Source organism: Serinus canaria, chromosome 26 (assembly GCF_022539315.1).
Source record: "Serinus canaria isolate serCan28SL12 chromosome 26, serCan2020, whole genome shotgun sequence".
Taxonomy (NCBI): domain Eukaryota; kingdom Metazoa; phylum Chordata; class Aves; order Passeriformes; family Fringillidae; genus Serinus; species Serinus canaria.
The window spans coordinates 4,544,607-4,561,597 of NC_066339.1; the positions used below are offsets into that span (position 1 = coordinate 4,544,607).

A 16,991-nucleotide genomic window follows, 5' to 3' on the forward strand; every position below is an offset into this window, starting at 1 on the left:
CAGAGAGACAAGTAATGCATTTGACATATTCTAATAAACAAGGGGCTTCTTGGAAAATATTTGTCCACTTTATAGTATCAATTGTCATCAGCTTGAGCTCCTGGGGTGGAATTTGCACTCCAAAGTAGTGATTTGTTTCACAAAGAAATAACTGCATTTCCCTGTTTGTTGTTTATTAACACACACCTGCCCTCCAGGATAAACCTGGCTGGGCTTTATTACAAATTACACCCCTGTTGGTGCAGAGCCCTGGTGGTGTGGTGATAGCAGCAAACATCCTCAGGGATCAGGGATCAATCCCCAAATTCAGCTGCTGAGATTTTCCCCTTCATTCCCTGAGCTGAGAGCGAGGCTGCTGAACAGGGCACAGAAATGGGTTCAGTTTGTTGGGTATCAAGATTGCAGGAAGACTCCAGGCTGGAAGCTGGGTGGGAGGGGAGGGAGGGAAGGTGGGAAGGCAGGGAATGGATCCTGGATCCATTAGGGAAGGTAGGGAATGGATCCTGGATCCATTAGGGAAGGTGGGAAGGCAGGGAATGGATCCTGGATCCATTAGGGAAGGTGGGAAGGCAGGGAATGGATCCTGGATCCATTAGGGAAGGTGGGAAGGCAGGGAATGGATCCTGGATCCATTAGGGAAGGTAGGGAATGGATCCTGGATCCATTAGGGAAGGTGGGAAGGCTGGGAATGGATCCTGGATCCATTAGGGAAGGTGGGAAGGCAGGGAATGGATCCTGGATCCATTAGGGAAGGTGGGAAGGCAGGGAATGGATCCTGGATCCATTAGGGAAGGTGGGAAGGCCGGGAATGGATCCTGGGCTGGATAAACTCTGAGAGCTCCTGCAGTTCTGAAGGGGAGGGTGAGAGAGAAAAGGAAACTCTTGTGACTGCTTTGATGTGGCTCCACAGTACCAAGGGTTTTCCCATTAGAGCTGAGATGATTTTATGATTCTACTGCAAAAAAAAACCAAAAAGGCTTGAAAATTACATCATAACAGCTAAAGAAACTGATTTCTGACTTCCTGAACAGGCTCGTGTGATTGTTCTCATTTCCTGTCCCAACCTCCCCCTCTCTGGTCTTACATCCTGTCATTTCCTTCTTTATTATTTGTTTGTATTGTGGTTTTTTGTGTGTGTGATCATCGCTGTGTTGACCAATTCTGGAAAGAATTCAGGCTGCCAGCTTTGTGCTCGGGGGCTTTTGGGATGGTGAAATGTTGGTGTGGAGTTGGTGCTGTCCAGCCACCCCAAAGCTCCCCCTGCCCATCACAAAACTCCCAAAACCTTCTCAGTTTATAAATTTTATTAGCTGGAGAGTGTACACAGTACTTACAATTGCATCTATTAAAGACCAAAATACACTTGAAAAAATGCATCATATAAAAAAAATTAAAAACTTTGAACTATGTACAAACTTTGCCTGACATTCCGTTTAGCTCAGGACCCTCCCACGCCCCTTCACAAAGAAAAGTTTTATTATTTTTCCCTTCTTTTGAACATGCAGGGCCTTAAAGCCATTTAGCATCACTTGAGGACCATTTATCTTCCAAATCCTGATCTTTACACTCTATAAATCTGGGTTTGGATGGGTTTGATGCTTTGCTGCTCTGGGTCAATCAAACACTTTTCTCCCCAAACCTCTTCTTTCATCCTCACTCCTAAAGTGAAGGTTTTGCTCAAGTGCAGCCAACCTACAAAGAATTTTAATTTAATTTCTTAGGGAGGTTTGAAGTGGACATGTCTCCAATTTTCACAGATTTGCCTGGAAAAGAAAGCAGGTATTTTTGGTGTTGACTGCTGGCTCCAAGCTCACCAAATAAACACAACTTTCAGCAGTGATACACAGAACACAAAACAAATTAAAAAAAAATATGATAGGAGCACTTGGCCTTCCACATCACTATTTAAAATATTAACAATAAGACTTCCTAGAACACAAATCCATGTTTCTTCACACATAACCTACAACAGATCAGAGAACCTAGATATGAAGGGATATTGGGGAAAAAGTTTACAAGTTTTTAAAGAAAAGTAAATTACTTATTTAAAAAATGAAACAAAATCTATGTCAGAGCAATAATCTTGCTTCCCGAATTTCCAGCTCTCAAAAAGGAGTTCCAGGACAGATTTAGCATCAACTGAAGAGCAAAAAACATCAGAGAGAGGATCTCACTCCAGCACGCAAATATTCCAACAAAAAAATATTTACAGTAATGCTGCAAATTCAACCAAAATCCCTTCAGGAGCTGCACATTCCTGAAATGGGGAGAGCCAGGAAATGCTGTGTGAGTTTCCAGCTGAGGAAAAGCAGTGCTGGAACTGGACCAGGATTTAAGGCAGAGGCAAGCAGAGGCCCTGAGGATGCCATCCACGTTAGAAATGCCCTTGAGATGATCAGAAATAAATCCTCAGTAAGAGTTGGGAGCAGAGTGTCAGATCAGTCATCTAACCTGGGACAAAAACTGAAAGAAAGAAGATTTATTTGCCTGCCAGGAGCCAGGCCAGCTCCTCCTGCAGCTGCAGGTGTCCCTGAGTGTCCTTCCCAGCTGTGGGGAGGGACAGGAACCAGGATTCACCAAGGAGCTCAGCTGGATCTGGAGATCCAGCTGCCAATTCCAAACCCTCTGCAGCTCCTCCTGAACAGGCTCCTCTTCCTCCAGGATTGCCTGCTCACAAGGATCCAACACTCCTCCTCCTCCCTCTCAGGTTTAGTATTTTTATTTCATCCAAAGCAAACAGCATTTTCCAGGCTCTGTCCTTTCGTATCCTCTTGATTTGTCCTCCACTTTGTCTTCAGCCATGAGCTTCCAGTGAATGGGAGAAGATGGGAGGGAGGAAATGTCATTTCCAAGCTGCATTTCCTTGTCACTTGAACCCAGTCTCACCCAGCCCTGGCAGCATTTCCTCACTAACTGCTCACTCCTCACCTGGCCAGGTTCACTCACCCAGCACATTCCCAACCCCAAACTTCACTGCTGTCATCCAGTTTGAACTGCAGGACACAAAACCTGCAAATTCTGGGGCTCCAGCAGGCAGCTGATCCCCAGAGCAGCTGTGTAACTCATCAAGGTGAGAAGAAATCACCTGTTAAATGCTTTTAATTACTGCTCCCACCACCAAAATTCAAATTATAACAGAGCAGGCTTAGAATCTAAATTAAAACTCTGTTCTGTGGAGATGCTCAGCCCAAAACCAGCTGTAGGTCATGGGAAAATCCTATTTTTCAATAATGTAAGTATTGCTCCTTTGCTAAGTGCCACTTCTGTTTTGTTTTTAAGAGCTTAATTTATAAAAAGCATGAAAGGTTCATCAGTATCTGCTGAGTCCTTCAGGTTCCTCAGGCTGAGCTGCCCCAGCTGCTGCTGTCCTGAATCATCCCTCACTCTGGAACTGCAGAAATGATTGAGGCACCAGAAACTCCATCCCAGCCATGGCCAAGTGCCACCACTGTGACACTGGGGGAGGAACCATGGACAACACAGACAGGTGAGAAAAAAAATGACAAAAAAAAAAAAAAATCCTTTGGAAGAGAGTCACTGAGAAGTTTCAATCCTTTCTATACCCACATCCAGTTTTCTTCCAAAGCAACAAGTACTGGCAATGAACATCCAGACCCAGCCAGAGACTGATTTACTGCCCCAATCCCCCCCACATCTCCCTCTCCCACCCCACTTGCAACAGACACACAACACATCAAGCCCTGCAGCAATCTGGACTATTTCTAGCATTGATTGGATGGCTGAACCTTTCCCAGAGCTTCTTTACACATTTACAAGGTGGAATTGAAAAGAATCCCCTTCAGTTTCTGCCAGGGTCAGAAGTGCAGGACCCAGCTCAGGGAAAACCAAGCCCAAAGGGGTGAGGAGTGGATGGAGTAACAAATCTCAGAGCCAGCCCTGTGGTGCAGCCCCTCAGGGCTGGCTGGAGGAGCTGGAATCTGTCCCTGGGCAGGGCTGAGCTGCACCAGGCACAGGGACTGAGGTGGGGAAATGAAGGAAAACCAGAGATGAGCACTTGGACTCCGAATTCCCTGTGCTGGATCAGGAGAGGGCACCAAGAAGTCTGAAAGGTTCTGTTGGAAGAGTTGAAACCTCAAGCACGTCCTCAACACGTGGTGCTTGCTCTCTGGAAAAGGACAGGCTGTGACATGGAGATTGTCCCACTCCAGGGTTCACTGGACACTCTGGGCAGGCAGGACAGGCTGGCAGGAGGGATGGGAATTCCCTTCAGGTGTTTTTCCCTGGAAGCAGGGGTTAGGAGACCCTGATCATCTGTGTCATTGCTTCTTCGTTGCTCTGAGTTGGATCCTGCAGACACAAAAGGGTGGAAATTCCACGTTTTTCCATGGAGCAGAGAGAACCACACACAGCCATCAGGAGGAGACACTCCTGCACTTCCCTTGATCCCCAAAACTCTCCTGCTTTTCCTGGGTTTTACAGGCCACAAAAATCCTAATGCCTCCCAGGAATTTATTGTTTCTGGTATTTAGGACCAGCATTTAGGAATGATTTTAGTTCAAAATAAGGAACACTCCCTAAAGGCACAGGACTGTTCTAAAGCACTGAGCAACCACAGAACCTCTTCACTCTACTCCATCATGTCCCTTTGAAAATTGCCTTGCACCTTTTATGCAAATCAAGATGCAGCTAAGAATCAGATATCCCCATTTTTTAAATTTCTCATCAGATGTAAAGATAAGGAGTCTCCTCCTTTAACTGATGTCCTGAAAGAACACCCCAGTCCCCAACCAGAAAGGCTGTTTTACCAACAGAATGTTTGTGTGCATTTATCCCGAGAACTACAAAGTGAACACACTTCTACCCACATCATTGTCATTTCATTCCTCAGGGCAAACATCCCTGGCTCTCCACAAGCAGTGACAGGAGGTTTTATTCCCAATGCTTGGAATAAATCTAAAGGCAGGGAGGGCCAAGGGGCAACAGATGAAAAATTCAGAGGCAGGGTGGGACAAGGGGCAGCAGCCAAGCCCAAAAACCCAACCAAAGCAGCACAGACAGCTCTGATGTGTGTCCTGGAGGGTTGGGAGGGGTTTTGCCCCAGCCCCACTCACCTGCATGTGAGGGCTGTCCTTTTCCTTGGGGGAGAAGAAGCGACCCCCCTCTCCCCGTTTCCGGGCCATGGCGTGCCGGTGCCGGGACTCGTGCAGGTATTTCTGCAGGGAGGGAAGGGCAGGTGAGGGAGCAGCCACTCCTCCAGCCACTGCCTTCCCACAGGACATTCCCAGTCCCCATCCATCCTCCTGCCTCACAGATTCCCAGTCACTGCCTCTCCAAGGGAAATTCCCAATCCCCATCCATCCTCTGTCCCACAGATTCCCAGCCATTGCCTCCCCAGGGGAAATTCCCAGTCTCCATCCATCCCCTGCCCCACAGATTCCCAGTTACTGCTTTCCCCAGAAGAAATTCCCAGTCACTGCCTCTCCAGGGGAAATTCCCAGTCACTGCTTTCCCAGAGGAAATTCCCAGTCCCCATCCCTCCTCTGCTCCACAGATTTCCAGTTACTGCTTTCCCCAGAGGAAATTCCCAGTCACTGCTTTCCCAGAGGACATTCCCAATCCCCATCCATCCCCTCCCACAGACACTGTGCTGACAGTCAGTACACGCTCACACACAGCTCCAGACACTCCCAAAACCCACCCCAAATAAGCAGAATTATCCTCAAGGGATTTAAACAATTTACTCTGATGCAGCTCATCAACAACATCAAAACCACCGTAAGACTGAGGAGCACCAAGGTTCTAACCCTCATTTTCCAGCCCAGGTGGGATTCTGTGCCTTTGTCACAGAGCCACCCTGGGTTAAATCTGAGTTTTATTCTCACCCTTCTCTCTTTGGGGATTTTCCCCTCTGCTTCCAGCTTGGCCCGGGCCTGCCTCCTCTTCAGGATGCGGTGGTACTGCTTGGCATTGACGTAGAGGGGCTCCTCTTCCAGCATCTCTGCTCCAGGCAGAGGGATCCTCTGGATGGCTGGGACTGAGCCAGCTCCAGGCACCATCTGCACACACAGGGGGAGTCAGTGCTTGCAGCTCAGCACAAACTGAACACAAAAATGGCATCAAAAAGCCCAGGATTGAAATAGGAAGTGAGGTTTGCTCAGGTAATGCAGGTGTTTAAGTGAAAAGGAGCAATGCAGCTGTTCTCAAACTGCAAAACCAATAAAAACAAATGAATTCCTTATCAGTCCTGCTGGGCTTTCCTGATAAAGTGTGGTGGTGTTCACAGGGGTCTCAGGGCAAGGGAAGAGATGAGGGTCTGACTCCATGGTTCAGAAGGCTGATTGATTATTTTATGATATATATATTATATTAAAACTATACTAAAAGAATACAAGAAAGGATTCCATCAGAAGGCTTGAAAGGAAAGGAATGGATGATTATAAAATCTTGTGGCTGACCAGAGAGTCTGAGCCAGCTGGGCTGGGATTGGCCATTAATTAAAAACAACCAGATGAGATTAATCCCAGATCCACCTGTTACACTCCACAGCAGCAGAGAATCATTGTTTACATTTTGTTTCTGAGGCCTCTCAGCTTCTCAGGAGAAAAACATCCTAGCAAAAGGGATTTTTCATAAAATATGTCCTTGACAATTTCAACACAATTCCATGACTGTGCTGCTGCTTTTTGGACAGTTAAACAAGCAGGACATGGCTGGTGCTTCCCTTTCTTTTGGGTTATCTCTTATTTCAATTATTTCATTCCAGAGCACCTCTAAGCCAACACTGCAGAGCTGCTGACATCTAGTGGGGACCAGCAATGTGCAAGAGGTTCACACTACAAAGAAAAAGGAACTGGCAGGAAAAACCTCTGCAAATGAGGGAAACAAATCCTAAGGGATCCTCAAGAAAATAAGAATTGACTTGATCTATTTAAACCTTTGCTCATCAGCTCAGTTTGGATTTCAGTTTCTAGATTTCTGAGCTGCTGTGGGAGAAAGTCCAGAGCAAAGATCCCAGCAGGATCCAGGCCTTTGGAGCTGGAAATCTGTATTGTTTAAACTATAAACTAATGGAACTCACAGAGGGGACTGATCATGGTACCTCAATCTCAGACAAGAGTTTATCAGGGAATCACAGGATGGTTTGGGGTGGAAGGGATCTCAGGGATCCCCCAATTCCAACCTTCAGGGACACCTTCCACTATCCCAGGTGCTCCAGCCTGGGATGGAGAAGCCACAGCTGCTCTGGGGTCCCTGTGCCTCCCCACCCTCCAGGGAGCAATTCCTTCCCAATATCCCACCCAACCCTGCCCTCCTTCGACTTACAGCCATTCCCACTACCCCATCCCTACCCTGGTGAAAATCCTGCTAGATTTGAGTGCAAACACCTCAAAGCTCAGCCTCCAGAGGCAGCAGTGGGGATTTCACACCTACCATGACCATTCCCCCTGAATTGACCACGTTCCCAGCCACTGGCAGTGTCACTGTGACCGTCCCTTGGCCACTGCTGGTGGTGTTGGTGTTGGCTCCTGTTTGCACAATCTGGGCTCCAGCCAGGCTGGCTGCAGGGATGGTGATCATGCCTGTAACAGGGACTGTAACTTTAAGGAAGTAGAACACAAAAGGAAAGGGAAGAAAAAAAAAAAAAAAAGAAAAAAGAAAAGAGAGAGAGAGAAAGAAAAAAGAAACAAAAACATGCACACAAAAAGAAGGGAACAGCATTAGTCCCACTTCTGTGTTTTACTCATTCATCCTTCCAAAACATGCAGAGAGTCAGGAAAGTGCTGAAGTAAGGGATTAAATTCCATTAGAATTCCTGGTTTTTGCATTTGTAACCTCACTGTGAGTAACCATGTACTCCTGAGGTGGGAAAGCAAAATTCAGGGGTTTTATTCTACCAAGCCTTGCCAGAGACAAGGAGGTTTTCTGTTTCTGGGGAAGGAACCCTGGAGTGAATTCCTGCAGAGCACACAAACACCTCAATAACTACAAAGCCTCTCCAAGAGGTGCCCTGGCTCCTCCCAGCCCTCCTACCTTGCTGCAGGATGGTGCCATCAGCATTCACGGGCTGGTACACGATGGTCTGGCCCTCAGCAGCCTGGGCAACCTGCTGGCCTTGCACTGCAATCTGCTGCTGGGTCTGAACAAAACAAAGAGCACAACAACCTTACAAAGTGCCTCTTTTTTCCAGGGTTTACAGTTCCTGAACGAATACATGGTGCTTGAGGTGTTCCAGGTGTCTGTTTCTGCTGCCTCAGCAGCAGCAGTGAGAAACAGGCTGGAGCACAGAGCAAATACCTGGAGATCAAACACCTGAAGCACATGTAAGATGCATTTTCCAACAGTTCAATAATGAAAAAAACCCCAAATTCTAAGTTTCCTGTCTCACTATGAAGATGTGAAAGGAAGACTGTTCTGCTCCAAAATTTAATTTTGGCCCTAACCAAAAGCATCAGCAGAAACCCCAGGTGTGACTGGACTACTGCACATAATGGCCCAAGTATGGAATTAGCAATGCTTCATGTTTTCAAACTTCAACAAAGAGACAAAAACAACCACGAACCAATAAAATACAGAAACACGATGGAGAAAAACATGCAATCTGCTTTTTCTGCCCCAGAGTCATGTATGAAACACTACAAAAACATGACACATTCTCAAGTTCTCCTCAATATTAATATTTTTTTTTTTTTTTTACTTAACCACATCTTAAGTCATTTGTCAAGTTTCTCTTCCTGTTCCTCTGCAGAAAAGCCTTTCATGCTGGTGCAGTTACCTGTGTCTGGCCAGCAGTAACTGCAGTCTGGGGCTGCTGTATAATGATCTGCTGGGTCTGGCCCTGCTGCCCCTGTACCTGCACAGCCTGCCCACCTTGAATCTGAATCTGACCTGGCTGGACCAACTGAATCTGTGGAAGAAAGAGTCAGAAAGGAACATTAACTATGCCTCTGATTTCTCCCTCCTCAGCATGACCAAGTCATCTCTGAGGGTGATTTACTGTTGCACAGAAAAAGGAAGCAGGGAGTCTTCTCTTTTTCCAGCTGAGAATGAGGAGTTTTAATGGATTGCTCCCTGTGCCACAGCCACACAGGGCAGAGGGAGCAGAGTGCTGTGTCACTGTGCTCCAGCAGTTCTGCACTGCTCACACAATAAATCACTCAGGAGAAATCAATTATTCACATCCACTGGGAACAAACAGGCAGGTGGAAGAGGAGGACTAAGATTTAAGACATCTGGGGGGTGTTAATTATCCAGCACTCAGAAGTACTTCTGGGATTTATAAAGTTGTCCTCAGCTTTGCAGAGTCTTTCCACCACTGTGGAACGTTCTGAGATTGAAAAAGAAGAGCTGGAATATGGTTTGGAGTTTGTGTTTATGGATTTTCCTCCACCAACCAGACTGAGAAGAACCTCATACAAATTACAGTGGTTTGCAGCAAAGGAAATATGAAACAAACCTCTCCAAACACTGTGACATCATTTGCCTTCCTGGACTGTGCTGGGTTCCTAAATCCCATCCTAAATCATCAGGACACTTTCATTATGCCATGGTTCCAGTTCTTCCCTTTGCTATTCAGGAACACTTCAACCACATCCTTAAATTTACCAACTGTCTTTTAAACAGGTAATTATTTCCAAAAAATCCATTTCCTGAACCTCCTTCACTACTGCCTTCTGTGCAACAGGGATGTTTAAATCCCCCATCACACATTAGAGGGGCTCAAGCACAAATTACTTGCAAGAAGCTTTCTTATATTTTTTTTTATTTTAATCCTCTTTCTGAGCCATAAATGGAACAGGCACCAGATCCCCAAATACATTGCAAGGGCCAGATAAAATATCCCAAGAGACAAAAATCCTGCTCTGTGGGAAGGTATCCCACATGACAGGAATCCCTGCCTATGGCAGGAGGGTGCACCTGGATGAGCTTTAAGGTCTCATCCAACCCAAATCATTCCATGATGAAAAACCCCATAGAAACCTCTGGCAAGGGGGGGTGCAACTAGATGAGCTTTAAGATCTCATCCAACCTAAACCATTCCATGAAAAACCCCAAACCAACCCAGCAGTGTTTTAGCACTAAAAGCTTTGCACCAGGCCACAAACCACCAAAACTCAGTTCAGAAAGCACTTCCACTCATCCCCACCGTGCCAGAGCCACCCAGACCCAGCTCAGCCCGGTGCTGTGGTGCTGAGCAGAGCCCTGTGTGGCATGGCAGCATCCCAGAGCAGTGCAGTGCCCCCGGGGTGTCTCACCTGCTGCAGCCCCTGCGTGCCAGACACGGGCACCTGCATGATGGTCTGGCCCTGGCCCCCGGGCACGGCCTGCACCATGATGGGCTGGCCCGTGGAGGTGATGAGCTGCCCCCCGCTCACCTGCACCATCAGAGGCTGCCCCTGCACCTGCAACAACAAAACACAATGAAAACCCCACCAGAGCAGCCCCAGAGCCCACCCTATTCGTGGGGCAGAGGAACTGGGAACGGGCACTGAGCTGCTTCAAAGCAGCTCTGCCTTCCAGTGCTATGGATTTCCTGAGTTATCTGCTTCTCTTGCACTCTTGTGGTTATAAAGCACAAAAATCACATTTTTCAGCCACAAGGACTACCTTCATGCACAGCCCAAGAGCAAAGTGGGATAAAAAACTTCATTGTTCAGCTCACAATTACTGATTTTTTAGCTGAGGTTCCTATTGAGATTTTTTTAGTTGAGGTTCCCATTAAGAGAACTCTGACAGGGAGGTTCTGAGGTGGCTTCAGCTCTCTCCAATTTCATGCCTACAACATTCCCATTTCCAAACTGACATGGAGCATGGGATGTGCTGAGAGAAACTCCACTGTAACTGGAGCAACACAAAATGGAGTTCAGGGAGGAAAACTCAAAGGGGATGAGCAGCAGCTACTTCTGGGCCCAAAAAGGCTTAGACTGGATCTATAAATATAAATAAATATAAAGTGTGAGGGTGGGGAGGCCCTAGCACAGGCTGCTCAGAGAAGCTGTGGCTGCCCCTGGATCCCTGAAGTGTCCAAGGACAGGCTGGACAGGGCTGGGAGCACACTGGGATAGGGGAAGGTGTTGGGGTGGGAACTGGTTGAGCTTTAAGGTCCCTTCCCACCCAAACCAGTCTGGGATTCTCTGGTAACTCTGGCCTGAGAATCTCTGGGCTCTTGGACCTGGTATCTCTCTGGTCACTGGGAAAAAGGCCCATGGAAACAAAAACAAGGGGAAAACCTCTCTGTTTGAACCCCCTCACCTGCCAAGTCCCCAATTTCCCCAAGCACATCTTGGAAAATACTCATCTCCACAGCCCAAATGCAAAATCAGTCTCATGAACTCAGGGATCCCAAAATCTGATTTGTTTGGGAACAGGAACATCACAATGGGGTAAAGCCACCGAGTTCCTGGGTTTCACACCCCAGGGGGTGAGGAGCCAAATCCTGCCCTGGGAATTGGAGTTTCCAGGTGCCCACTCTGTCCCTCAGCCTGTCCCTGTCCCATCCAAAGCCCTCAGCCCCTGGGCTGGGTCACACAGGGAGGAGCATGCTCAGGTCAGCACAGAGAAGCACAGGCAGCAGCACAATATCCAAGAAGCAGAAAGGAAAACAAGACATTCCAGGATTGTTGTTAATGAATCACAGCAAGGCAAACTAGAAAAGAAAAGGTGAGAACATGACAGCCAACAGAGGCCCCAGTGAGCCCAGCAATCCAAGTGAGGCAGCATCTGAGTTGAACTCTGAACATAAAAAATGCTGTGTTAATTCTGCAGCTGGCAGGGCCATCCCAGCCTCTTGGAACCAGCTTGCTCTGAAGAACTACAAACCAAACAAAACCAGAATCCTGAGTGCAAAACTGCCACAGGGTCTGTCAACTGCTCTACAAAGGGCTCCTGGAAAGCCTGGGTGAGTTGAGGAAGTGGAGGCTGCAAGACAGGAAACACTTCACACTGGAACCAAGTTCTTTCCAAACTGGGATGTATTTGCTGTTTGGATCCACGTGGCTCCTGTGTTGTTCACAGGTAAATAAGAAATTGGATCTCTCAGTGCCACAGAGGCCAGCGTTGTCCCCAGGTGCCCTTTCAGTTCCACTGTCCAAGCTCAGGCTCTGGCACCACCTCTGTGTGTCTCATGCAGTGAAGGCAGAGCCCTCCTCAGGGAAGAGCTCAGAACCCTCATTTCCTTGGAATTAAGGAAATCTTTGGGGTTTATCCCAACTGCTCCTTCCTCATTTTGCTGTTTATAACTTTAAAGTCTCCCTGAACTTTACTCCCTCCCAGAATTCCTGCCATGCACTAACGGGAACAGCTCCAATGCCACAGCAAACCCCAGGGGCAGCACCCAGTAGAGATTCCTGCTCCACATCCCCCTGGAAAGCCTGGGAAAACACAGCATTAGATATGTGCTGCTGGGGAGGGTCATGCAGTGCTCAGAAACACAATCAGAGAGGTCACCACTACCTGGAGGGTCTGGACTTGCTGGCCTGAGGCCGATGCCACCTGTGCCTCAGTCTGCAGCTGGACAGCTGTGACACCTCCCTGCTGCTGGGAACAGGAACAGGGAGAGCTTGAAACATGGAAATGCACAACACACTGCTGGGACAGGGGGTGGGGATCATACACACTGCTCCAGGAACAGGGGGAACGGCAGTTTTAGCAAACCTAAGGATGGAGTTCCCTGGAACTGAATGTGGCACTGCCAGGCTTCAATATTTCAGCTCACAGGGAACAGGGCAGGGCATTTTGCAGGATTTCAAGCTCAGTTTCAGGGGTTTAATTGTGAAATTTCAGGCTTCAATATTCCAGCTCACAGGGAACAGGGCAGGGCATTTTGCAGGATTTCAAGCTCAGTTTCAGGGGTTCAGTTTTGAAGTTTCAGGTTTCAATATTCCAGCTCACAGGGAACAGGGCAGGTGATTTTGCAGGATTTCAAGTTCATTCTCAGGGTTTTAGGCTGCTCACTGCCCAGTTCTGGCACTGTGAAGGGTCCCAGATTTTGGGCACACTGGTTTGTCCCAACAAAGCCCTTCCTGCAGCCAAGTCTGAGCTCATCTGTGCCACCCCTGTGTTGGTGGCTGCCCACCAGGGACCCTGAGGGACAGTCTGGAGAGGCTGCAGAGAGAGCTAAAAACCTTTTCTATCTTTAGCCTCTTTGCTAAGAGTCCCAAAATATTCCCAGTGACTGTGTGAGCATGGGGAGATGAAGGACAGCTCCCCCCCAAGTGCTGCAAGGCTGGTAAAACAACTCATTTTAGCAAATGTTTCACATCAGACACAGCCTTTAAGAAGTTGGACTGAAAATGAAAGCAAAAAGTTGGTTTTATCTCCTTTTCACCTAGAAAATGTCAATAAACCAATAACATCTTTGGTTATCTGCTGCAAACAGGTATTTCAGATAATCCTCAATATAAAATGTTTTAATCTCAAGTGCAATCTTGTTCTGGCTGGAAAAGTCAACTCCAGCTAAACCCAGTGGAAGGATCTGGTCCTTCCTGAGGCCAAAGCAAAGCAAATCTCCCTGAAAACATCACCCAGTGGCTCAGCCCTTTGCATGGCCAACCACCAAACCCCCTCAAACTAGAGCAGAAGATGCAAGAAAAATTCAGCAGCAGCTGAAAACACATCCCCAAATCTGGATAGGGAAAGCTGAGCAGCCAAAATCAGCAAGCCCTCTAAACTCAGCCCTGGTGTTTTGCACTCTGCAACATGAATTTCTTTGTGGGATGGATGAGTTCATCCAAAGCTCCTTGGCTGGTTGAATTCCTGGTCTGTATGGTTTTTTTGCTCCACCTGTTGTTCTGAAACAAAGAATCTCTATAAACGTTCATTTGGTAAAGCTGGAGGAAACCTCTGTGGGCTTGAACAAAATCTGTTTCAACTCTGGGGGAATTTTTCTTTGTTTCTGTTATTATTCTGTTTCCTCCCTTTTCAGAGATGTGTTAATATATTTTTTATATATTTTTATATATGTCACTACCATTTTGCAAACTTCCTGCTACACTAAAATTTGGTAACATGTACACCCACAATTTAACTTTAATTTTAAATAATTTGTTATATTTATATAAAAATCTTAATTTAATTTTATTTAAAAAATATATTAAGTGTATTCTTAAAACCACATTTACTCTGACTTCCAGGCAGGTGCCATCAGAGCCCAGGTGACAGAAGTCAGGTGAACAGGTACCCAGGAGGATTCAGGATTGTGCTGCTGAAACCAAGTTCTTTCCAAACTGGGATGTATTTGCTCTTTGGATCCACGTGGCTCCTGTGTTATTCACAGGTAAATAAGAAATTGGAACTCTCAGAGCCACAGAGGACAATGTTGTCCCCAGGTGCCCTTTCAGTCACAGCTGAGAAGGTTCCACTGTCCAAGCTCAGGCTCTGGCACCTCTCCTCAAGGAAGAGCTCAGAACCCTCATTTCCTTGGAACTACAGGGAATCTTTGGGCTTTATCCCAACAGTTCCCTCCTCACACTGTGCCCCTCTGAGGGGTGCAAAGGGCTCCCCCATTCCCCATCCCATACCTGCTGCTGGATCTGCCCTGCCTGCACCACGATCTGCTCCGTGGAGCTGCTGCTGTTGGCTGTGTACTGCTCCATGGTGCCTCAGCCCTGCAAGAAAAACAAAAATCAGGTGATCTGCTGTGTCCCCAGGCCTGGCAACCCCCACTGTCCCCAGGCCTGGCAGTCCCCACTGTCCCCAGCAGCTGCCAAGCCAAGCAAAGCAGGAGCTGCCCCAGGGCAGGGCTGCTCCATCTCAGCAATGATCAGAGGAGGCACTTCAGGCACATCCAACCCCAGTGAGCAGCAAAACCAGCTCAATTCTGGCCCAGATTTCATGGACTCCACCAGTTCTGTGAGGCTGGGCTCCAGCCAGGTGCCCCCACAGGGGAGTGACACTGCTGGGAAAGCTCAGGAAACGCAAAATGGGAAATTGAACTGCACTTCAAGAATTCAGCAGAGTTCTGAAGGATTTTCTCCTCATTTTTCTTTCTACTCTCATGGAATGGATTGGGTGGGAAGGGACATTAAGGATCACCCAGTGCCACCCCCTGCTGTGGGCAGGGACACCTTCCACCATCCCAACCTGGCCTTGGGCACTTCCAGGGATCCAGGGGCAGCCACAGCTCCTAACCCAGGGCCTCCTCACCCTCACAGGGAGGAATTTCTTCTCTAAAGAAGTATTTCTACACTCAAATACAGCCTTCATGGATTTTGGGAAGCAGATTTCCCAGCACCTCCATCCTCTTGCTGCCCCTCATTCCTTGGCCCTTTCCCTGCACACATCACCACCACTGTGCTGAAATAAAAACATCTTTTCCCTGCCACTGCTTCTCTCCTGGCCAGCCCAACAACAGCAGAATTCCTGCTTTAGTGAGGTGTTTGATTTATGCCACGACTGAACAAGTTCCTGCTGAACAAAACCACAGCCTGGAACTTTAATTTTCCAAGGCTAAAGCAACAAAACCTCTGGCTCCCTCCATTTTTCAAGGAATGCTGACAGGATTAAGTCACAGACTCTCTGTACCCGTTGCTGTGGTTACTGCTGCTGTTTGAGTCCCATCCTTTGCCCACTTCCTGAGACTTTTTCACAGCCAGAATAAAAGAAGATAAATATTCTTTCTGAAAATGCTGCTGTCAGGTTCTCACTTCAATTTCACACTGGATACTTCATTTCTGCCTTAAATTAAAAATTTTAATTAAAACATTAACAGCTCTGTGATCCCAACACTGAAGTTCTGGACAAGGTTCTGGATCCTCACCATCCAAGGGATTATCTCATCCCCTTCGTTAAACACAGAGTAGCCAAGTTAAATATTAATGATCAGGGATCAATCTATGGCAGAGCATAGCAGCTCCTCCCCCAAAGAGCTCATGGGCAGCTCCTCCTCACCGGGAATGCTCTGGGAACCAGGGAGTGTTCCAGTCCCAGCAGCAGATATTTACATAGACACCACACACATATATATACACATATATATATATATATATATATATACACAAATATATATATATAAGTATATATGTACTGAGTTGTATGGGACTCATTAGGATCATTAAACTCCTGGCCCTGCACAGGACAGCTCCAAAAATACATACAAATATTTATACATATATATACACATATATAATACACATAATTTATATTTATACAAATATAGCTCCACCAGGAGCAGTTTCCTCAACAGCCAACCCACACCAAGAGCAAAGCAGTGGCACGAACTGCCCGAGAGCTCCCGAGCATCGCTCGAACCGTGTCCCCGAGCTCCCGGGACACCGCACGCCCACACCCGGAGCGGGATTTAACACGGGGGCGATCTGAGCGCGACATGCGGAGCTCGGGCTTAGCTCTGACTTAGCTCTGACTCCCGGCACAAGCCAGGCATGAGCCGGGGCTGCGGTGTCACCGCGGGAAGCCCTGGCCCGGGGGTCTCCCGGTGCGCTCGAGCCCCTGGCTGCCCCAAATCCGGGCAGCTGCACCGCGCGCACCGGGAGCGGACGGGGCAGCCCGGGCCCCTCCGCCAGCGGGGAGGCTCCCGGGGAGGGCGGGGCGCTGCGGGTCCGGGCCGCGCCGGGGGAACAGCCGGGCCCCTCTGCGGCGCTCGACCCCGCGCCCCCCGCCCGGCCGCGGAGTACCCGACCCCGCTGCTCGCGGCCCCGCTCGCCCCGCGGCCCCGGCGCGGCCGAACCCGAGCGCGGCCCGGCCCGGCCCCGGTTCCCCCCTCAGCCCCTGAGTGGCCGCGGCCCCGCCAATCCCGGCGCGCGGGGGCTCCATATTGGCCGCTCGCGCTCACCGTGCCGCGCTGCCCGGTCCGCGCCCCGCGCTGATTGGCTCCGCCGCGGGGCCCCGAAGCCCAATCAGCGCCCGCACTCGCCCGCCGCGCAAAATGGCGCCCAACCGCGGACAAAGGGGGCGAGGGGCGGGGCCTCCACCCGGCCGCGGCCGCCCAACCGCGCTCCGCGCCCTGCCCGCCGCCGCTGCGCCTGCGCGGGGGCCGTGGCGCGCACGCGTGGGGCGAGCCCCGCCCAGCTCTAGGC

The 16,991-nt window shown here is 48.7% G+C and overlaps 1 protein-coding gene across 13 annotated transcripts; it reads right to left on the reverse strand.

Annotated features, from left to right (window-relative positions):
• Positions 1-1,286: 1,286 nt before the first annotated feature.
• NFYA (nuclear transcription factor Y subunit alpha) lies at positions 1,287-16,908 on the reverse strand. 13 transcript variants are annotated; one of them, XM_030231998.2, is made up of 10 exons: positions 16,748-16,908; positions 14,478-14,564; positions 12,409-12,495; positions 10,215-10,361; positions 8,735-8,866; positions 7,993-8,098; positions 7,393-7,541; positions 5,844-6,017; positions 5,073-5,174; positions 1,287-4,308 (listed from the first exon to the last, which is right to left on the reverse strand). In XM_030231998.2, the coding sequence occupies exons 2-10, from the start codon at positions 14,550-14,552 to the stop codon at positions 4,255-4,257; spliced, it is 1,026 nt and encodes a 341-aa protein (XP_030087858.1). In that variant the 5' UTR covers positions 14,553-14,564; positions 16,748-16,908; the 3' UTR covers positions 1,287-4,254. The 13 variants fall into 13 exon arrangements, with proteins under 13 accessions (XP_030087858.1, XP_050841147.1, XP_030087856.1 ...); XM_050985190.1 differs by having other exon boundaries at positions 7,393-7,559; positions 12,412-12,492; positions 16,748-16,907; XM_030231996.2 differs by having other exon boundaries at positions 7,393-7,559; positions 12,409-12,492; positions 16,748-16,907.
• Positions 16,909-16,991: the final 83 nt, after the last annotated feature.